This window comes from Amphiura filiformis, chromosome 6, assembly GCF_039555335.1.
Source record: "Amphiura filiformis chromosome 6, Afil_fr2py, whole genome shotgun sequence".
Taxonomy (NCBI): Eukaryota; Metazoa; Echinodermata; class Ophiuroidea; order Amphilepidida; family Amphiuridae; genus Amphiura; species Amphiura filiformis.
Genome location: NC_092633.1, coordinates 11,906,138 through 11,929,741, shown reverse-complemented (window position 1 = coordinate 11,929,741; position 23,604 = coordinate 11,906,138). Strand labels below are relative to the sequence as shown.

The following is a 23,604-nucleotide window of genomic DNA, read 5'->3' as shown; positions in this document are numbered from 1 at the left end:
AGAATTAGTGTTCAATGTTATACAATGAAAGCCTAGCGAGGACGTTCTGGCATTATCCTTTTAATGTCAAAACTGACAAGCTGAAACAAAAAACCTATAGCCTATACATCTGCATGGAGGGGTGGGTTGTCAGAGATGGCGGTCATTCTCTCACACCCTCTCCGGCAACTACGCCACGCGCCCTAAGGGGCTGTGCAATTATAATTATGAGCAGCTAAGGGATGGTAAAATTGAGGGGGGTGGATTTTTGACCAGCCGAAAAGGGAGGGTAGCAATTTTGGCAAGCCGACGGTGGTGGGGAGGTGGAGGGCAGTTTTTGGCACACATTCATGGGCGCCTTTTAAATAAAGCACTTTAAAAAGGCTTATAAAAATTTGGCATGTGAAAAGGGGGAGGGTGGGGCGGGCCGACCGGGGATGATTTTGACAGGCCGAGAGGAGAGGGGAGCAAGCATGGGGGGGCACCGTTTGCAAATTTTACCCCCGGGCTGATAATTATTGCACAGCCCTTAATTTAATTTAGCTATTCCAATTGCAAACCAATATACCCCCCATGGAAGACATGGTCTTAATCTCCCACACAGGGGGTGTAGATTTAATGAGATAGCCCATTATTACAGTTATTAGTTCAAACAGGTCCTCCCGTCTTTACAAGTTTATAGGGTCAACATTGCCGAGATAGTTTCCAACATGCAGTTCCTCTTCTTGTGCTTTTTTCCATCTGAGACTAATCCTTCTGAGACTAGCACTGATAGAGCCTTTTCTTTTGAAGCTACTCCATGGTGTTTTCATCTTCCTTTGGAATTCGGTTACGTAATATCCAGTCATGCCAACACATAAGAAAAAGGTGAGCACCAAACACTTTGTCCAAATGCATAGAAAACTGCTGTACGCGAATGACAGTGTGTATCCAGCAGATTGCCAGAGACGGTAATTTGAAAAGGCTGGTTCTTGATTGAAGGGGAACAGCACTCCAAAGTAGGCTGAAATCAAATAGTTATGAGATTAGCAAGACGGTAAGTAATAGAGGCCAGAATGTATTTAAACACATCTAAATTGGGTTTTTTTAATCCCTACGTTAAGTGGTTTTAACTTTGAGCACAATTAATTATTATAAGCAATGACATGTGCCTGAACGTTTGGAGAATTTTGTTAGCTGCAAATTGACATTAGATTAGATGGTGTCAAGGGCACTGTGCTTTCTTTCTGCCCCCAGTATCAACAAAAACCATCAAGACCGCAGGGCCGGCTGGCCCAAGCCCTGAAACGCCTAAGTGAGTTCCAATATAGAAGGGCCCCGCAGGGCAAGATCTACCACGGGGTTAGTGTGGATTTGAAATGCAATAGCCCATTTGACTGGCTTGGTATTCAGTTAAGATTCCTTACCATTCGTCTGGGTTTGCCATATAGAATCCGAAAAGCCCCATAATCCAGCAATGATAAAATATACGGGCTTCTCATCCGTAGGGTTCCATGTTACCATCACTATCATTAGAACGACATTGACGACCGCCGCCAATGTAAACTGAGCTATTCGCCCGGTGTGTTTCTCGATACGGCCAGCAAAGAACGACGAAGTAGCGTCGATCACACCGTAGAAAATCATGACGTATCCAACCCATTGGACACCAATTTTGCAGGTCACAAATGACTGATATAGAGAGTAACAAGAAAGAACAACATTTTAGAAATTAATTCAGTTTGTACATTACCAGCTGTATTCCCCTCCAATGAGGTGGGAAAATACCATCATGAAAGTTCTGCCTTGTCATCCTTAAAGGTTCTTAATCGTCATCATTTTGTTCGATTTTAATATGGTTACACCGATTAGTCATGAGCGGGAATTTAATGTATAGGTTGTAGGACTTATCTTTATTTTACGATCTACAAAATTAAGTCCGTACAAAATTGTATTTGTTATTATTTCAAAATGAATAAAATCAAATGTTGCAGTTACCTTCGTAAAATCGCCTTGCATATAAGCTTGTTCTAAACCGTTAAACATTACAAATGGAATAAGCAAAAGAATCCTTTTGTCCAGCATCAGGCCAAGGGTAGCACCAACTAATTCCACGGTGTTCCTATTTTTGTTCTTCTCGCTTTGCGTAATGGGATCCATAAAGAGAACTATTATGAGAACGGCAGAGAATCCGCATGCTGTGTATATGCCTGTTGGGGGAAATAAATCAAAACAAATAAATGTTGGCATTTATATAGCGCTTTAGATCTGTACTTAAACAGAGTGCTTTACATTTATTCCGCTGTCAGCCTATAGGCTGTATCACACTATTTTGGAAGCCAAGTATAACGGCACCGGTATGCTTACCCCATTATAGCTTCCTATTTAATACCTAGGTGGAGTGGGATAAGCGAGAGTGACTTGACCCAGATCACAACGGGGATCACAACACGTTGGCCCTGACGCAGTTCGAACCCATCACCTTGCGGTCGTCATGGTCTGCATGAGGCAAACGCCCCAACCGTTAGGTCACCATAATCGCTTAGGTGGACACATTAGTTTAAAATGTAAAGCATTGGGGCTTCATTGAAAGCAGTACTTTCAAGCGATGAATTATGAGGGGGCAAACGGGCTTCTGTTAACAGAGTTGAAGAAACCATCGAGCTCGATAAAGGCGGAGAACTAGGACAATGAATTTAGTAACACATTTTTGCTAATATAGAGTCGATGGCATGACACTTTAAGTTTGAACCATTGTGTACTTCTAACATAACGACACACACTGAGACAAAATTGATAACACTTTTAGTTTTGATTTGTACTAAGATAACACTTGCGCAATAACTAGTCTTTCCCTCGATATGGCCGAGAAATGGACACAAAAATATTCCTCGATCAGGAATTGAACCCAGATCCGGACGCTCTTACTACTGAGCTATCGAGGCTCGGTGATAAGAGCGTCCGCTTTTGCCCCGATGGCTCAGTGGTATAAGAGCGTCCGCTTAACAAACGGGAGATCCCGGGTTCAAATCCCACGGCCGTCTCGAGGGAAAGACACATTGAGTTAAGGACATTTAGCGGTATACAAACCTGTGACAATGTTTACCAAGTCTTTAGGAGGTTTAGTCTCTTCACAGATATTTGTTCCATTAGCATTACCAGTATCTATCAATCAATCAAAACATAGCAAATGGTAAGACATTTGACAATTAGTTTTAAAGTTGCAAATCAGCTACATTAGTAAGGTGCATCACATACTGGTCTATTTTGAATTTTTGACTTTTCTGAGAAATTTGGTATTATAGTTTCTTTAATGGGGCTCTACCAATTCAACAAATTACATACCTCAATTTTTCCTAAATAATTAGTTATAAAATGTTAAATTTGAACTATTTATGATTTTTACAAAATACGTATTTCACATACTGATCTATCTCGAAAAAACACGCATTTCTAGAAAATCGCAATTGAAAATCTTCGTATTAAGCTTACTTTTCTATAATTTAATTAGACTATGGATTTTCAAGAGAGTGGTTTTAAATTAAAGCATATACTTCACAGATTTATTTAAGTGGAATATTGAATTATATTTACGTGTGCAATATTGCTCAAAACTACATTTAAGTTGTAATTCTGTATGTAAAATAGTTAATTTCCCGATATCGTATTTAAAGTGCATTACATACTGGTCTATCTCGAGATAGACCAGTATGTGACGCGTCTAAAGTCACGTCACCGTTCGCGAAATCGAGAAGCCCCCAAGATAGACCAGTATGAAATTAACTATTTCACATACAGAACTACAACTTAAGTGTAGTTTTAAGAAATATTGCATACGTAAATACAATTCAGGAATCCACTTACATAAATCTGTTAAGTATATACTTTCATTTAAAACCACTTTCATTAAAATCCATAGTCTAATTAAATTATAGAAAGGTAAGCTTAATACGAGACAGACTTTCAGCACAACAAATTCAACTAACCTTGAATTTTCGATCTGTGATATACATTTCATCTTCATCAAAAGAAATTCTATGATGTTGCGTTGGGCTTCAGTCCTTGATCGCGGTTTAGTTCTGGCGACTATTCTTGATAGTCTCTTGATTTGGATGGCCTCCCTCACTAAAACGAGGTACTTTCTATCGTCCTTGTCTAAAATCTTTGTGGATTTCCAGTCAATGTTGTGGCGGCGAGATTCTGTCTTATGTTCTGCAACAGCAGAGGGTTTGCTGTTGGGGCAGTTGACTTGTGCTCCTTCAATATATCTCCGAGTTGTCTAAGCACGAACTTGCACACTCGCTGAAGAGAATCTCGTAAACCACACCTGATTTTTGCTCTACTGGTATGGGATCCTTAGGTAAAATCAGCGTATTGTGTGGTCTGAAACTTGTAGCAACACCGTAGGTCTTGAAAACTCGCTGAAGTTTCTGCAACAACTACTCTATATAAAATAGGGTGATGAAAGGGGCCCGTCAAGCGATTTCGGCTCTGTGAATAAATGCCCTGATCCTGGTGACACTTAGTTTATGAGCGATTGGTGTGAATCAAAATGTATTGATCCTTGTGTGCCGGTTTTCTTTAGATGGAAATGCTCACGGATCCGTCAGCGTTTCCCGAAGCCTTGACGTTCAAGAAGCGAAGTATCCGTCGACTTCTGGTTCCCTTGTGAATTTGATTGGCGAATTCTAGCTCTTTATGTGGTCCGATAAAATTTCCACATTTTTCCGATTGCGAATGATTACGTAGGTGTCATCCACATAACGAAGCCATCCGAATGGTTTAACAGGTACGGTAAATTGCGTAAGGCAGTGATGTCAAACTGTTCAATATACAGGTTTGTGAATACCGGGCTGACCGGACTGCCATAGTACAACCCTCACATTATTATTAGCCTGGAAACAAAGTATGTGGTCAGCAGTGAGATCAGTACTTCCTTTCTACCTGGTACCCTTTATCAAATAAATACTTCGCTACATCCACCGCTCTCCAAAGGTATAAATAATATGGATACATCATATGAAATCTGGATTTCATCCGGCTCGATTCTCATGTTCAACAAAGGATTCATTATTCTCGATGGACGATATGGTGTTCACTTTTGCCGATCAATACGTTCGAAATATCTGTTACTAAATTGATGCTTGAGACAATCAGTCGGAGGGGGTTCCGTCCTTATGAAATTTTGGTAGCCCATAAAACGATGGTACACAACATGATGGAGGGTATCCTTGGTGTACTTGAAATCCGACATAACTTTCCGAAGTAAAGTTTTTCAGTATTGTGACACACACATATCATTGCGCTTTGATTAACACCATCCAATCGCTCACCGGAACATTATTTCACAGAGCTGACATCGCTGTTGACAAGGAAGTTGGACATATTAAGTCTGCTTAGCTTTAGAACAATGGGGATATTGCAACTGGTCTTTTGGTCTAGCCAAAGTCAAGGATAAGCGTACCAACATTCCCAACCCTCCTGTCAATGCCAACCATCAACTTTCACCCTAAAACACGTATAGCGGGGTTGTCGCACGCAGAAACTTTCAAATCACACAGTACGCTCTTCTATACACTAAAGAAACTGTTAATAGCCTATAAGGATCGATCCCACGACAACAGATGTAACATCAGGTGTGGTTTACCAGTCTCTTAGGTCGGAGTGCACAAATTCGTACATCGGCAGTGGCGTACGGTGGCCGCCCCAACCCCGGGGGCTGAAGAAAATTCAATTTTGCCGCCCCTTCCTCAACAGCCCGAAAAGGTTGACCCAATTTTTTCTCGGTCGTTTGAAAAAGTGAAGAGGAAAAAAAAAAAAAAAAAAAGGGGGTTTCAGGCGCTAGCGCCCTAAAAACAGCACATTTGCATGTATAGTACCATTTTTTCACAAATTTTTAGGCTTTATCAAATTTTTCCGCGCTTTTGTATTTACTAATTCTTTATGACGCCCCCTTCGTTTTTGCCGCCCCTGTTTTTGCCGCCCCTTCTTCTTCCGCCGCCCCTTCATTTTGGCCGCCCCCTGCTTTTACCCCGGGGGGGCTGGCGCCCCAAAGCCCCCCCAAAAAAAATACGCGCGTGATCGGTCAGACAGGTAGACAACTCGGAGATATACTGAAGTAGCACAAGTCAACTGCCTTCTGTTGTAGAACATAAGACAGAATCTAACCATAACATTGACTCGGAATCCACAAATTAGGTTTATATGGAAGGGTGATAGAGAGTACCCCGTTTAGTGAGGGAGGCCATTCAAATCAAGACAAAATCGCCAGCACTAATTCGCGACCAGAGACTGGAGTTGCCATCCGTATGCAACGCGCCCTTATTCGACCAAAAGTCGCCAATGGTCAACAAAAGGGGAAGTCCAACACAACATAACACTTCTGATGAAGATGGATCAAAATTCATTGTTGTGCTGAAAGTCAGTTTAAACTTTTAGTGATAAAAATAAATAAGCTCCCTAGAGTGTGGGCTAATTCCGTGAGGGGTTAAATCCATAATACATGGGTGAAAATGAACAAAATGCTTCGACTAGATCGTGGATAGTTTTGTGACAGCAATCCAAGCATTTTTCCCGACGTTTAACAATGCCATTATTTTAACTGGCTTGACCTTAAAGCATTAACTCAGTAGCCTGACTTGAAACTTGTAACTTGTAAACTACAAAGTTTACTTTGGATTGTTTACTTTGACTAAGCAAAGTTTACTTTGGTTTCTATTGTTTCCATGGTCTTAAAGAACATTACATGCAATACACCAATTTGTAGGTCTCAGCCCACGAAATGTCTTCCTATAGTTTATTATATATCTATAGTTTTCGTATTTCGTTGGGTTGGCAACGAGTTACACAGTTGAAACTTTTAACTACTAGTAGCAAAATATGACGAACTGTAGTTTTATCAGGCCAAATGGTAACTAGCCATTTTGTCAGCCATGTAGCCATCTATCCCCTTCTCAAATGTCTTATTAAGCCAGGGGCGTAGCCAGCTTTCTTGGTCGGGGGGGGGGCAAAATAAAATTTTGGGGGCACAGACGAAAAAACATGCAGTTGCATCATACAATACAGTATAGAGACTGTATGTCTTCGAGCTTCCCGAAAAGGGCCTTATTGGGATGATGTGCGCGCGTAGCGCGCAAAAAAAATGGTATTTTACACTATTTTCGCCCATTATCCGGCTAAAAAAGGGCTTTATTGTTACAATGTGCGCGAGTAGCGCGGAAAAAATTTGTATTTTACACTATTTTGGCCCCTGAATTTTGCTAGAAAAGGGGCTCCTTGCCCTTTTTCTTTTCCTTTGCCCTCCTGATGTTCTCTTTCATTTTTTGTCAGAGGTCACTTTTTCTTTCATTTTACTGTATTAAGCGGTATATAAACCAACAATATGGCACCACTTATCATGCTTATAGTTATACACTTTCCTGATGGCGCGACCCCTTTCCGTAAAGTGACGGCGCAACGAAGAGCATGGTTTATCCCACACCCCGGACAATTTCTCCACCCCTGGTCTGAAGAAAGCATTACCGAAATCCAAAATTTGCACTATGGCCCCCAGATTCTGAAATTATTGCGCAAAAACAATGGAGATAATGCAATATAATCTAACCTGAAAAGCAAAGCGTTGCCTTGATTGATCCACAAGCGAAATCTGTCTGCGTCGCATTGTGATGGTGATGGTCCTGTGAGAAAACCAGTGAAGATACCAGATTGCCAAGCACCTGACTAGCTTGAAAGAAAAGAAAAAAGACGCCAAAGAATCGACTCACGACGGTGTCACGTTTTTCTCCGCGTATCTTTGCATACCTGATACCTTGAATAGAGAAAACAAAATATAAAGTAATTATGTCGATAGATTGAAGAGACTTTGGTTAACCTCAACTTCGGTAGTGAAAAAGGTGCGTATTTCGCTGGGAGCAACCACGTAAAAGCATTAACGTCATTATCGAGCTAGTCTACTGTAGAAGACCAGTTTAATTTATCATTCCCTAAATTAATCTCTCTGACCTGACCATGGAAAACTCATCATTCCTGTTCTGATTCAACAGCTCAGCTATCCATGAGAAAACTGGTCTACTGTATTTCGAATATACAATGAACTATGCACTCTATAGTGGGTATGATGTTACCTCATTAAAAATGCAGTCTTGGCTGTTTATGCACATATCCTGTGGTTTTTACCAATTAAGCCGTTTGAATAGCCGTCCAGCGCGTATTATTTGCACAAGGTCCAATGTATACGCTTGACGTCGCGCACGTATATACGCGGTGGTTAAGCTGTTAAATGAAATCTGAATAAAACTTTACCTGACCCAGATAGAGCTACCCCACGTGGGTTGGGTTCAGTGAACACAGTGGGTTGGGCTAATGCATAAACATGTATGCGTGCCTGTCTGTTATTGGTTAAGATTTACCACCCACATTGATTTTTACTTCATTAACATTCATCTCAGATTCGAGATGAAAGAGGTTGAGTCTATGGTGGGTCACACAGGTCATATCCAACTACCGCAGTCCTTTTTTCTCTGGGCAGGGCAGTCACTGGAGATGTGATGTGTTTCGTCATAGATTTTAAATGGTTTCATGCATGGAAACGTATGAATTGTTTATCAAAAAAAAAAAAAAAAAAAAGGAATGCAGCGCAGTCTATTATCGAGCTTGATGTGAGCAAGGTATAGGTGAACGAACGTGAACGCGGTACATGAACGCGTGGTATCGATTAAGTGCCATTCAAGAATGCCGATTAGTACAGCTGCATCACGTGACATCGCGAGTTTACCACTACTATATATTAATACAAATGTTACAATCTAGCAACCGCGTACAGAAACTAGACATTTTGGTTTCTCAGTAGCACAGTGGGGTTTCGCATCTTCTCCGACCTATTAATTGAGCATGTCGATCAAATCTTATGACTTTACAATAGAGAAACCAAACTCGGAAACCAAACATTTTTATGCAAACCCAAAGTTTATCCAGCGTCCAGACCCCGGGGTCCAGACTAATGGTTCCTGTATTCGAGATTATAGATTAAATAATTCAAACATTTTTGCTTGCAAAATCCAATGAAATTATTACTTAACGATTGCACCCTCAACATTTGGACCATTTCTTATAATTTATGATGGAATTCCGAACTTAGCCATGATTGTCCACAGGCTATCTTGATGCACAGTGCACATCGTCATCATCCCTATATCTTCGTGTTAAAAATTGCCGTGATAGTACAGCGAATCCTCTCGTTTTTTAACAGCTACGCATCGCGATTTTGTTCGAGATAGGCCGAGCGACTCAGGCTAAGCATAACATGACTATCATATGAGATACCACAGCGTTTCTATATTCTACACATGATTACGATTTGTACATGCTCTAGTACCCCATATGATGTTTCTATTACAAGAAAAAAAATTGTTTTCAGGTAAACCCATGGTTTTGTTTCCAGTACACTCACTCGAAAAGCAGTACACTAATTAGCGGGGCCTTGCAGCTTGCTGTGGATATCTTTTACTGCATTTTTAATGTAAAAAATTTGAAATCCAATGTAAAAATTGAGATATATTTAATTTTGAGAATGACAATTATACTTTATAGGTATAAAGGAACGCGTTTAGCCCATTTAGTTAATTTCCAGGTGCATGTCCTATAAACACAATGCATACTGTAAACTTTCTTTATCTGTGTCAATAATAGAATATTGATTTCAACGGAGTATTGAGCTGTATGGAAAAAAATATTTATAATACAGGTTGTTGACACTGTGCAGTGTCAAACGCTTTCTCAAAATCCATAGAGGTAATAATAAAGTTGATTGATATTCAACACTGAACTTGTTCAGTTATAACTTCCATTCATCAAAATAAATATCTGCTCTACTGTACTCCTTCCTCCAGCCTGTTGTTAATTCCATTTCTAATTCTATTTTATAGAATAGAGTGACACAACAAATGAAAGGCAATCAACCCAGATCAAGACAGAAAAAGAAGAAAGATACGCCATCTAAACCGTATGTTAAGGCTTAGTGGAGTACCTTCAACGCAATTTTACAGAAGCACATCTCAACAGCCATGCGCCCTACCAACACACCTACAATATACAGGTCCATCCGAAGGCCAAATGCACATAGAATAAATCGCGTCTGAAATTCTGACAATTAGACAGAAAATGCCGTACTGCGCATTTGCCCTGACGTCAGACGCGTACTAGTCTTTTTTTTTTTTTATCTCTGTCTTTCATTATAGTATCTAACATTATTTGTAAAAATATGACATGTCATACATAGGGGAGACAAGAAGACAAATTGGTACAAGGTTAAAAGAATATCAAGACTCTGAAACTAAAAATAGCCGAAAGAAAGTTCACGAGAGCCAACAACATGAATATGAAAGAGTCAACATAATTATTTGTCATTACCGATCACATTGCGCAAGTAAACCGTATCATTGGTTTGGATGTCTCATATCCTTGGAAGAATCAAAAATTCTCAACAAGGACTCAAACACACTCACTAGAAGTGTAAGGGAAGCTACTCAAACACACTCACTAGAAATGTAAGGGAAGCTACTCAAACACACTCACTAGAAATGTAAGGGAAGCTACTCAAACACACTCACTAGAAATGTAAGGGAAGCTACTCAAACACACTCACTAGAAATGTAAGGGAAGCTACTCAAACACACTCACTAGAAATGTAAAGGAAGCTACTCAAACACACTCACTAGAAATGTAAGGAAGCTACTCAAACACACTCACTAGAAATGTAAGGAAGCTACTCAAACACACTCACTAGAAATGTAAGGAAGCTACTCAAACACACTCACTAGAAATGTAAGGGAAGCTACTCAAACACACTCACTAGAAATGTAAGGAAGCTACTCAAACACACTCACTAGAAATGTAAGGAAGCTACTCAAACACACTCACTAGAAATGTAAGGAAGCTACTCAAACACACTCACTAGAAATGTAAGGGAAGCTACTCAAACACACTCACTAGAAATGTAAGGGAAACTACTCAAACACACTCACTAGAAATGTAAGGGAAGCTACTCAAACACACTCACTAGAAATGTAAGGAAGCTACTCAAACACACTCACTAGAAATGTAAGGAAGCTACTCAAACACACTCACTAGAAATGTAAGGGAAGCTACTCAAACACACTCACTAGAAATGTAAGGGAAGCTACTCAAACACACTCACTAGAAATGTAAGGGAAGCTAGCCAGATTAGCAAGAGGCAAGGCAATGGCAACCAACCGTGAAGAAGGTCTCTCTCTCTTTTCTCAATCACATTCTACGTTCCACTGCTCAAAACATCGTCAACAACAATTACCACGGGAAACGCAGTGGACCAGATCACTTGTGATCAAGCCATCAGCCCAGGCTGCGACAGCTGAAGTCGTGAGTAACCATTTCATTGGATTTGCTAAGCAATAATGTTTGCATCAGGCTATATGCATAATAAACAATTTTGACAGTCGTAAAGAATAAAGACTAAAAGAGGTATATTTTCAGACACACAAACTTACCTATGGTTGTCAAATAAGTCGACTTTGAAGCCCACAGGGTGCTCCTGCAAGGCCGAGTAAAACTGCCGTCGGCATTACCGTAAACCAAGTTGGGTAAAAATTTGACGCGGAGTAAGAAGTATAACATATCATTGATGCTACCAAAGTCCATTTGATACCGAGGTGCTTTATAAGTAACGACGGGAGGAATAGAGCCGAGAAGGTGATAGTACCATATACAGTAGCAAGAGATGCAACTCCCAGCCCTGCGTCACAGTTGATGCTGCTTTGTAGATTGGAAAGTCCCTGTGATAAAAAATAAAATATAGTATTTCTGTTTTTAATAGGATAATCCGAAAATGATAAAGAAGGATGATTGTATTCTAAACCGGTCTTTTCTAGTTGACCTTTGACTTTGCTAATGACTCAAACACGGTTCATCACAGATTGGTCAAACTTGCTCTTCCTGAATCCTTGTGATCTGAGGAATACATTGAAATGTCACCTCTGTATAAGGGAACATTAACATTCCCCACGAAACAGTTGGTCCGTAGTTGGTTTGTGATCAATCATGCAAGCAAGAACTAATTTGACTGTGTATAGATTTATTTTGTTTTGTTAATATTTAAGACATCTTTACGGTGTACCATCTCCGCCAATTTCCTTTTTTAATTCCCCTTTTTTTTTTCCCCTTTTTTTTTAATTCCCCTTTTTTTTAATTTCCCTTTTTTTAATTTCCTCTTTTTTTAATTTCCTTTTTTTATTTCCTTTTTTTTTTTTTAATTTCCCCTTTTTTTTTTTTAATTTCCACTTTTTTTTGATTTCCTTTTTTTTTTAATTTCCCCTTTTTTTTAATTTCCACTTTTTTTTAATTTCCACTTTTTTTAATTTCCCTTTTTTTTAATTTCCACTTTTTTTTTTAATTCCCCCTTTTTTTCTCACAAAGCAGAATCTTGGCCGAGGCACATACTGGTAGTTGTCCGAGAATTTGCTCGCTTCCTACTGCGTATGCTGGTCTTTACGCACTGTAGTCTTTACGTGTGAAGCTTCCCTGGGCTATATCAGTGGTGTATTACACCACTGATATAGCCCAGGGAACCGCCACTAGGTAGTGGCACGTCCCTGTATAGCCTGTGTGCTAGGGCCGTAGACTTATTTCAAGTCACGGGAAAACCATAAGAATACTAGTATATAAATTGCAGTGGTTTTATCCCGGCCCGTGAGGGGGGGGGTGTAATTTTCCCAAGGCGTGCCAAAAAAAAATTGCTTGCTTCCCTTCTCGGCCAGCCAAAAAAAATAATCTTCGCCTCCCCCCTCCTTTGCACATGCCAAATGTTTTAAAATTGCCATTAAAATTGCCATGTAAAGGGACGGCATATTCGTACTATTTAATAGAGCTATAATGACTATTAGGCCTATGTGACTATTTTTGCATTTTTCTCACAAACTAATAAGACACTGGTAAGGAACTGCATTGGCTTCCTGTGTTCCAATGAATTGTTGTTTAACTTATGTTGATTGTATATAAATGTAATAATGATAGGCCTATTGCTCCGTCATATTTATCTGAACTTCTTTCGAATTATGTTCCCACTCGTAGGCCTACTCTTCGATCTGGAAACATGCAACTTCTTCAAGAAACAAAATAAGAGCACATGAGTCATTTGAAATTGCAGCTCCACGTCATGGAATGAATTGCCTATATATTTTAGAACTGCTAAAAATGTAACTATGTTTAAAAAGATGTTAAAAACTCATCTTATGTCGGGGTTTGCTCAGGGAAATTTGAAAATGCCACCAAATAGTGAAAAACTGTATAAAATGTCTAACTTTTGTGTTGATTTGTAAAATAAAACAAAGAAAAGTGATTATTTAGCAGTAATCAACCATTAAACAATCAATTCTAGCATTAATTTTAGGCCTACGATCCAAGATTCTGGCCATAGGCCTAGTGCTTTACAGTGGACACGGAAAATCACGGAATCGTCCAATTTGCAAGACAGATTTTAGATTTTGGAACACCATGAACACGGAGAAATTGTGGCTTTAGCTATAGGCCGAATAAAGACTTATACAGTGGAAGGGTCTAAATATTTAATATATTATTAACAATTATTATTCTAATCTAATTCAAATTAGGCCTCTTTTAATATAAGCCTCGTGATCACTCTATTGGATTCGGAATGTTTTACTAGGTTTGGATTTCAATTTTTGTCTTCACTATAGGCCAAGATATAAAAAAAATAGAATGCTATGCGAGCGCTATCCATGTTGGACAGCTGTGTTCAAATATAAAGTACGGACGAAGCCTTGACTAAGGCTAATGCTCCCCGCGGTATACTAACATGAATCCACTAGCTGCAACATTATACGCACATCAAAAAAATATCGGGGAAATTAAAAAAAAGGGAAATTAAAAAAAAAGGGAAATTAAAAAAAAGGGGAAATTATTTCGCAAAAAAAAATGCATATTCATCAAAAAATTAAACTTTGTCCGATCGGGCCCAAATTTGGTGGGTGGCATCCTTGATACAAGGGGAATATAATGCGCGAAATAAAATCGAGGTCAACCAAGGTCAAAGGTCATTACGGAGGGGTCAAATTTCAAACTTTGTCCGATCGGGCTCAAATTTGGTGGGTGGAATCCTTGATACGAGGGAATATATTCCCGAAATAAAATTGAGGTCAAGCGAGGTCAAAGGTCATTATGGAGGGGTCAAATTTCAAACTTTGTCCGATCGGGCTCAAACTTGGTGGGTGGAATCCTTGATATGAGGGGAACACGTAAAACTTAAAATCGAGGTCATCCGAGGTCAAAGGTCATCCAGGAGCTACATTTTAAACTTAATCCCTAAGCTTCCCTGGGTGGGCGCTTTATATTGGGGCATGGGCGCTTATTGGAATGAATACGGTTGTTATCAATTAATTTATTAAATGAAAACGATTAAATAAAGAAATAAATATAAATAAAATAAATCATTAATTGATCAATAAATTAATAGCCGAAATAAAAGAATTCATTGATTGATAAATAAACACATAAATAAGCAAATAATCAATTACCGGTAATTGTTAAATAAATACATAAACAAACAAATAAATCAAGGCAGAGAATTTTATTTCAATTTTATAATTATATACGCCAAAATATTTTCTTAATTTAGTCAAAATTAACACTCTATTGATGGTAAAAATTTTATGAAAATTTTACGTAGGTCCTAGACTATGCCATAGTCGATTTTTGATAAATAAAACATGTTATTAATCATGATGAAAGCATTCAGTTGAACTCGAAATTATACTGATATTTATTACATCAAAATACTAGTATAAAATGGTTATGAAAAAGTTTATATAATTATAATAGTGACAGTAAAGGTAAAGTAAAGTATACGTAGGCTTATATTATTGAATGCAACATCATGAGCTATCATGTCATTATATAAGCACTTCAATAACTGGAAGAAACTTTGGGGGACCTACGTGTAATTATCCTATAAATTGCGAAAATCCAGACCGTGTATGCACGAAAAATGGCAGGTTCTATAATGTGAACCACATGTATATACCCGGTATCCCGGGCCCGGTATATAGGAGTATTATAGCACGTGCAGCCGGTGCGGCCATACGGCCTAGCGAGTTCAAATCGATAATGCATGTATAATAATTGCCCATTTATCATGTCGGATTTCTCAACAATTGAGCGCTATTAATACACATTAATGTTTTTAACAAATAAAATTCCAAAATATGGTACATTTTCTCCCGCATTTTCTGCCTTTGCTTGTCACGTGGTAGGCCTATGTTGAAGTTGCGACCATATGTTCAAATAATTTTCTAAACATAACAATATGACAAGTGGCCGACTGGTCTAAGGCGCTAGGCCCACAGAGTAGCCAAAGCCCTGCGCCGTGAGTTCGAACCCCGCCTCTGCCAAACTTTATTTTACTTGGGAAATTAAAAAAAAAGGTGAAATTCCAAAAAAAAAAAGGGAAATTCAAAAAAAAAAGGGAAATTTAAAAAAAAAAGGAAATTCAAAAAAAAGGGAAATTCAAAAAAAAAAAGGAAATTCAAAAAAAAAGGAAATTCAAAAAAAAGGGAAATTCAAAAAAAGGGAAATTCAAAAAAAAAAAGGAAATTCAAAAAAAAAGGAAATTAAAAAAAAGGAAATTCAAAAAAAAAAAGGGGAAATTCAAAAAAAAGGAAATTCAAAAAAAAAAAAGAGGGAATTAAAAAAAAGTGAAATTAAAAAAAGAAGGGAAATTAAAAAAAGGGGGAAATTAAAAAAAGGGGAAATTAAAAAGGAAATTGGCGGAGATGGTACACCGTACATCTTACCATTTATCAATTATTTTTACCGCGATGATCAACTGGGGAATGCTTGTGATTAACTGGGATGTTTGCTGTCCAGGACTGGTTCCGAGCCCTGTACCATGGCATATCAATAGGCGCTGCTTTCTGTGATCTATCGAAAGCTTTCGATAAGGTTTCTCACTATTAATTCTCATGATGTATAATATGATGCGCTGCCAGCGGTTGCTCTTGCCAGACCAATCTTTTACCTCCATGGTCGACATTACTGTTCTAGTCAACTCCTCCCTACGTCGTTCATAACTTCGGCTAGCCCAATTTCCCTCGTCCATCTCGAATGGATCCACTAGATAGCACAACAACCCCACACGGTGTGGATGGTCATGCTAACGTTGTATTGTGAGTCGAATGAATTGAGCAACTATACTAGTTTCGCGTTTCACACCCTTCGGTGGTTTGCAGACTCAATTTATAATATATGTAAATACCGCCCTCAATTTTCACACAAATATACAGTATATAATTTAGAATACAAATGACCACAAAAAAACCCAGAAAAAGATGAATAAGTTGTGAAAAGAAACAAAAATCTATGTTAAAAAGAGCTGGAAATGTATTTATATAATAGTGTGATAGTTGTTGGTATTGTCCAGGTCTATATAATTGAACATTATATACTGTTTTGTTAGAATATTTAATAAATGATCACAAGCAGTCGCAGCGTATCCTGTTTCCGGGCATGGTATCAGACTCATATCAGCATTGGTGAAATAATGGCATTCACTCGTGCATTCACCATGTTCACTGACGCTTGGAACAGTTCTTCGGTTAAGTGGCTGTTTAACCCCAGGTACATCGCGGGAGGTCGCGATTAACCCAAGTTAATAGACATTCATGGGACAAAGGTCAGGCTCCACTCAGTACAAAGTTTAAATTGGTGTGTCTTTCTATCTTGTGTACGTGCAAATTGCAATTATGCAGCCATCCGTCCACTCGTCATTTTGGATAGGCAGTGTGCTCCTGAGACAGTCGAGATCAATGCCTCTGGCAGATGTTAAATTCTAAAAAATAATGCTCCAATTACACTGACTCAAAACAAGACCAGACTAATTAATCAAGGCTATACAGGACGTTTTGGTGAAAATTATGGGCACTTGTCAACCCCGCTTGTCAAGTCATAGCTAAGACCCATTTGCGCCATTGCTTTTATTTAATTGTATTATGTTGTATTATTTTGATAGTTGGTATGTGGTTGTAATGTGTAAGGGATCTATTTAAATTAGTTCGATATTTGAGATTCCAATTTTTTTGCATTGTATTATATTTATACGTGTTTACAGAGAACTGTAATAAATAAACATATGGGATAACAGAATTTGTCTTTAACATATATGAACAATACCACCGGTAGTCACCGATTTGCTTTCTGTTTTTGCAAGGTAATATTATTAATTACATTAAGATAAGACAAACAATCACAATAGATAAACTTTGATCAGATCAAACATTGACGTATAGTTTTGTATATATAAATTTGACCGAAGTTCAAGCTATTTACAAAATGATTGGTGGGCATAAACATGATAAAATACACTACTCACAAAAAAATTAATGGATCAGCTTATATATAAGCATGTTTCAAAAACAGCATTAACATTGCAAATCAGATGAATGTCGTTTCATTCAATACTGTTCAGACTGAGATTCCTAGGTACATCCTTAGTTTTTCGGAGGAGGAGCCTGCTAGCAGATTATGCTCTCTGCGTACCAACTCATGACAAAGGAAGACCGGGACGTCCACGCATCTCTTATGTAACCTTCATTCAATGAGTGTAGTGCTAGGGTATGAAGGCATTTAAATATCCGCACTTGCCAAAAGAGAAATCTTGTAGTCGCCTGCTCCGCAGCCGAATGATGATGACACCATTGTGGCATCTCTTTTTGTAAACCACTTTTTAAAGAAATACACGAGTTATGCACTCGCTAAGCGTTTTGACGTTTAATAAGTAAATATTTAGCGAATTCGCCGTCGGACAAGTTCAGAAGTGTCAAGCTTTCGTCAGCTTATGTACCTAAGAATGAGACATGTATGCCTACTGATGGTTTCTGAAGAGAGCTGATCACTGAAGACTGTCCCTTGTCCCATGATCAGCATATAGGCGAGGTATGCTTGTTTTCTGTTGAGAAGGGGTAGTGTTCGGTGAACGGCTTTTCGATTTAGCAGATAGGTGATGAGCTCTGCTTGTTCCCTGTTGATAAAGGGCAGTCTTCAGTGAACGGCTCTTTTCAGAGCCACCAAACCTTTTACAATATCAGAAAGGTGAGGCCTACTTGTTCTCTGTTGACAGTCTTCAGTGAACGGCTCTTTTTAGAGCCATCAGTAGGCAAGGTGCGACCTACATGTCCCATTCTTAGGTACTTTGTCCTGAAGAAGACAGAGTTACTCTTGACAAAAGCTTGACAGTTCTACACTTGTTCGAAGGCAAACCCGCTAAAAAACTTACTAAGGACTACTACGGTTTTCGCCACGTAGGCCGTATGTTACCGGTACTTGTTTTGAAATAGGGTCAAATTTATACACTATTCAAATAATTCCGCCACCCCATCCCGGGAAACTGTGGGGCACTGTGGGGATTGTAAGCTGGGATTTATACAGGGATAGTGCGTCTCAGGAGTAGAGTGTGCAGTGTTTTGCATGGTTGTGTAATCTCCCACCCTGCAACCCCGGGATTGGATGCATAAACAACATAATATCTACAGGGGTCGGGGTGTTTATAAACGTAATTAGCCCAAAAATACAAGCCCTATCATTTCCCCCATATTCCCCCGGGATATATGGTGAGGGGAGTACGTAAATAGTGCATTCAGCCTTTTTTAAGCTGAAACCTGATCCTAAAATTATCCCACTACTTGCTTGCCCGACGTCGGGTAAATAAAAGTTGCCAATACTTGACACTTTGATATATACCGTAACGTGCGTGAATTTGTCTATAGCTTAATTTTCTCCAAAAAATGTCATTAACAAACGGCTGATTGATTACGCTTATACAAAAGAAGAGCAAGAGAAATATCTCAAGTACAATGTTCAAGGGTAAAAGGTTGCAGTGCTTGATCATGCACATTTTGCACGATTGCAATTACGGTGTACCATTCGGCCATTCTGTCCAAACTACCTTTCGCATGATCTTATGTGTCTTGGTAAAATGATGGCTAATAATTATGGTTTGGGATAGCATTATATAGGTCAATTACCTTTAAGTTTAGGGTTAAACCTATGGTCCGAGGGTATTCTGGCCTAATGTTTAACCGGGGGTTTCGCGCAACTGACTTGTTACACACCCATGCCGCCTCCAGAAAATAGTTGCTTTATTGCTGTTATTTAATCTATTATTTAATGTTTTGTGAGTTACAATCTGTTAGCATAATCATAACCCTTGCATATCGAGCATATCACGTAGGAGGGCAACACGCATATTTTCATGTAAATGTTTTACGATTTTTACCGTTGCATCAAATTTTATTTTGCTTATGAGGTCACCTACAAAAATCTGCAAAGGGTAACCATACATATTTACTCGCATTTTGTAGCTATTACTTCAATGTATAAGCATGCTATGTTTGAAGAAGCTGACATTTACAGAACCGAAGTTATAAAAGAGGAGGTAGAATTTTTTGAATGACCCTCGAATACTAATTTACATAGGGGCCAGTAAATAGTTGTTGGCATGCCAAAAGGATAGGAGGGGCAGGGGTAACACTTTTCTTTGCACTATTTTGATTTTACAAATGATTATGTGCACTATTTCCTGATCGCATCACATAATTTAACTACGGTATGTGAATTACCTGTTTCTTCAACAACACGAGCTATTTTATATTTATAGGCCTAGTTTGGTTTGGTTCAAACCACCAAAAAAACGAATGTTTCCGATCCGACGGTACAATTCCGTGGACAGCTCTTTTCAACTGCATATTTCTATCTTCTGAAATATATTGTGCTCCCGGATTGTGCTTACCATAAAAGCCGTAAACAGAAGGAAAAATGCAAAACTGACAAGAAGAAGGTTGCGCATCACTTTTTTCTCACTCCAGTTATCGAGTTCTGTAGGACTTGAGTCCTCTTCCTGCACTTCAACATGCTTCGTAAGACCCGAGTCCTCTGCCTTAGTTTCCACATGCTTCGATTTTAAGTTCGTTGTCACGGTCGGATCATCGGGAGGTACAGCTTCATATTGTTTCTTCTTCTCCATGACTTTATGATTTTCCAGAGAAGGCGCGTACTGTGTTATTAATCCGAACTAAATTGCAAATATTCCTGCACAATATGTTCACATTTACAAACATAGAAAGTTTAATTGCGACCTTTATTCCTCAGAGTGATTTATCCAACATAGGTCTCTCAATCGTGCGACAACAGCTTTTTAACTACACAATTTAATATCCGAGGTAATGAACATTATAGGACTTTATTCTTCATCCTCGGGCCGTCGCGGCTATGAACTTTGTACAAAATGTTGTTTTAATTGACATTGATTGATTACGGTGATGTTTAGCTTCGCGATCAGAATTCGGAGTTTACTGTATTTCATAATTCACTATCAAATCTTTTTAAAATTAAGAAACTATTATTCCGTTTTCTGTTTGCAAATTCAAAGTTTACCCGGTGATATTGCACAGCCCAACATGTTCCACTTGCTTGAAGGGAGCGGTGGTGTCATCGATTGATACGAGCCCGCCTTATTCAATTGGGAGAACATCATGCATGCTTGACACGCATTCAAACCTAAAGTCTGCACAAAAAGTAACGCAGGTGTTATAAATACGCCTCAGAACTAATCATTGTTTTCGCAATATTTAAACATAGACCCTGTTCACATTAGGAAATTTTCTTCTTTTCGACGTACCTCGAACGAAGATTAAAAATCGTTTTTTCCTAATGTGTACGCAATTTTCTTCCTTCGACGAAGATTAAAAATGCTTCGTTCAACGAAGCTAAAAAAGGTTGTTTCGACGAAGGAATACTTCGTTCATTCAACGAAGCTAATTTTATAATGTGTACGCTCGCTTCGTTCGACGAAGGAAAGTGGTCATGTGACAAGTGACCTTCGCCGGCTTTAATAATAGCCGGGCGTTAATAGCTTCATCGAGCTTCGTTAATTTTCATGAAATGTGTACAGTGCAATGTCTTCGTTCGGTCTTCGTTCAGCGTAATGTGTACGCTTGCTTAATTAGTTAATCAAGCTTAACTTATCTTCATCGAATGAAGAAATTTTCTAATGTGAACAGGGTCATATAGAGAGGATGATTTATTTACTCGCATTTTGATACCCCATTTGTCAAATGTCGTTCAACAACACAGTAGTGCTTTACCCGAATTTAAAAGTTGCAGTTTACAGTGATCAAAGGTTATTATGCCAGCACTGTAGCACGTAAAGCCCACCATTATCTTCGCGCTTACTTCAAATCAATAGCTGCAACTTTTTAATTCGGGTATTTTTCTTTCAAAACACTGCTGAATTGTTAATATATTGAACAAAATTGGACAAATTGCAGGTATCAAAATGCGAGAAAATAACCTTCTCTTTATGCTTGAAATATTGTGAAACCAATTATTAGTTCTGAAGCTATAGGCGTATTTATAAGAACTGCGTTACTTTTTGTGCAGACTTTTATATGCTTTTACATCAACTTTTCAAATCGCAGCATATTTCATTCAATTGTGAATTTCTCGGTCACTCCGACTTCGTATTAGTCACTCCGACTTCGTATTGTTCTTTTGGTCTAGGCCTATAGCATGATGGGCGTTTGATGAGGTTTCAGCTAACATTTCCTTGTGTTTATTTAAAAAAAATGTATATACATTATGCATGTATGCATGTTGTTGTTTTTAAAAAACCTTGACTATATTTATATGACTATATTTATATGTATTATTATGTGCTATTTATAGGTATTATTATGTGCTATATTTTTATATTGTAATATTATTGTTTTGTCACTCATACGCCAGAATTGGCTGGTCTCTATATGTGAGAGTGTGACGTTAATCAAGATTAAACTAAACTACACTATTACACAAGATAGTGTGGAATGATAGGACTACGTGTAGCCAACAAAATGCTCCAAACGTTTATTTTGTTTTTAATTATTCATTGTATCCAAAGCTTTTAAAGCCTATAAACAGAAGGACCCCCAATGAGGTAGGTAGCTATATGCAATTTCCACCGGTTGTTGCTAAATATGACAACCCGTATAACAGCGATTTCGTGAATTCGCCAGTCATGTTTGAACGATATAATATAGCAGGCCCTATTATGCTTACCATAAAAGCCGTAAATAGAAGGAAAAATGCAAAACTGACAACAAGAAGGTTGCGCTTAACTTTACTCCCACTCCAGCTGTCCAATTCTGTACGACTTGAGTCCTCTGCCTTCACTTCCACGTTCTTCGAACGCCAGTCCTCTGCTGCCTTCATTTCCACATGTTTCGATTTAGAGTTCGTTGTCAATGTCGGATCATCGGGAGGTACAGCTTCATACTGCTTCTTCTTCTCCATGACTTTATGATTTCCAGCGCAAGCGCGTACTGTGTTATTAATCCGAACTAAATTGCAAATATTCCTGCACAATATGCTCACATTTACATGCACAAAAAGTTGAATTGCATCCTTTATATTCCGCAGAGTGATTGACAACAGGATAGACCTCTCAATCGCGCGACATTTCCGTGCAGACCTTATAACGACACATATCCAACGTAAAGCAGTGTCCGTTGCAAGCTGCAGCTGACTAATAAATGAGCATTAGCCCCTGTAAACCAATACGAACTATAGGACTTCATCCTCGGACCGTCGTGACTATGAACTTTGAACAAAATGTTGTATATTTAGATGACCATCACTGATTGATTACTGTGATCTCTAGCTTCGCTTTGAAATTCTGAGTTATTTATACTGCAACTCATAATTCACTACTCCCGATGCCAAAACAATACAAACTATTTTGTTTTATTATAAAACTATTATTATGGTTTGCCAGATGATACATAGGGCGACCATATTCCTTAAATTTGACAGAACTGGAAATAAAAGGTACAATTCCGTCTTCCATTAATTTGTTTTCCTCAAAAAAGGACCACAATGTCCGGGCAAATACAAGCATTTGTAGGACGTTTTTTATATTCTACCCATAGCCTGCATTCTGATTGTTGACAGAGGTGCTTCGTATTCTCCTTTATGACCAAAAGCAAAATAGTCATAATGGATTCACAATCAGCAGATCAAGTAATATTTTGCGAATAATTTTGAATGCGTATAGACTATGGAACTAAACTCAATGAAAAGGAAAGATTAGAATGACAAATATTTAAATGAAATTTCATATTGTCCAGCAGAATATTTAATTACTTCAACAAACAAAACAAAATGAATGAAACATATATCAGTAACAGCTTTAGTAACTGAAGTGCTAATGAGAAAGGTTTCATACATAAATAAATGCATAAATATTAAGTACGTATAAACACCAATCTCTTTTAAAACATGACCGTTCATAGAAATGCTATATATTTTCCTGTGCAGGGAAAATGTTTTACGGAGCTGAAAATACCGCCCCTCCAAGCAATGAAAGTCAAAATTTTAGCGCGCTGCTCAGCACAAATACTCATTTAAACATGTTAAAAGAGACCGAAATTCACTGAACTTCGGTGTAAATTTTCGCGCGCTCCGCGCGTGATTGTTTCTAGAAGGGGGTGGGGGGCATTACATGTATCCTTGGTCCCGGACGACACAACCTCTAGCTTCACCACTGCGTAATTTTCATACTTCAGGCATGAG

General features: G+C 38.4%; 1 protein-coding gene across 1 annotated transcript; it reads right to left on the bottom strand.

Moving 5' to 3' along the window:
* Positions 1 to 460: 460 nt before the first annotated feature.
* LOC140154186 (protein unc-93 homolog A-like) lies at positions 461 to 22,326 on the bottom strand. The gene is given in 9 exon segments (XM_072176795.1): positions 461 to 982; positions 1,386 to 1,650; positions 1,957 to 2,168; positions 3,031 to 3,123; positions 7,562 to 7,765; positions 11,481 to 11,516; positions 11,519 to 11,765; positions 19,787 to 20,068; positions 22,093 to 22,326. Coding segments are annotated over 9 exon segments (1,908 nt in total). The 3' UTR covers positions 461 to 647.
* Between the last annotated feature and the right edge of the window lie 1,278 nt (positions 22,327 to 23,604).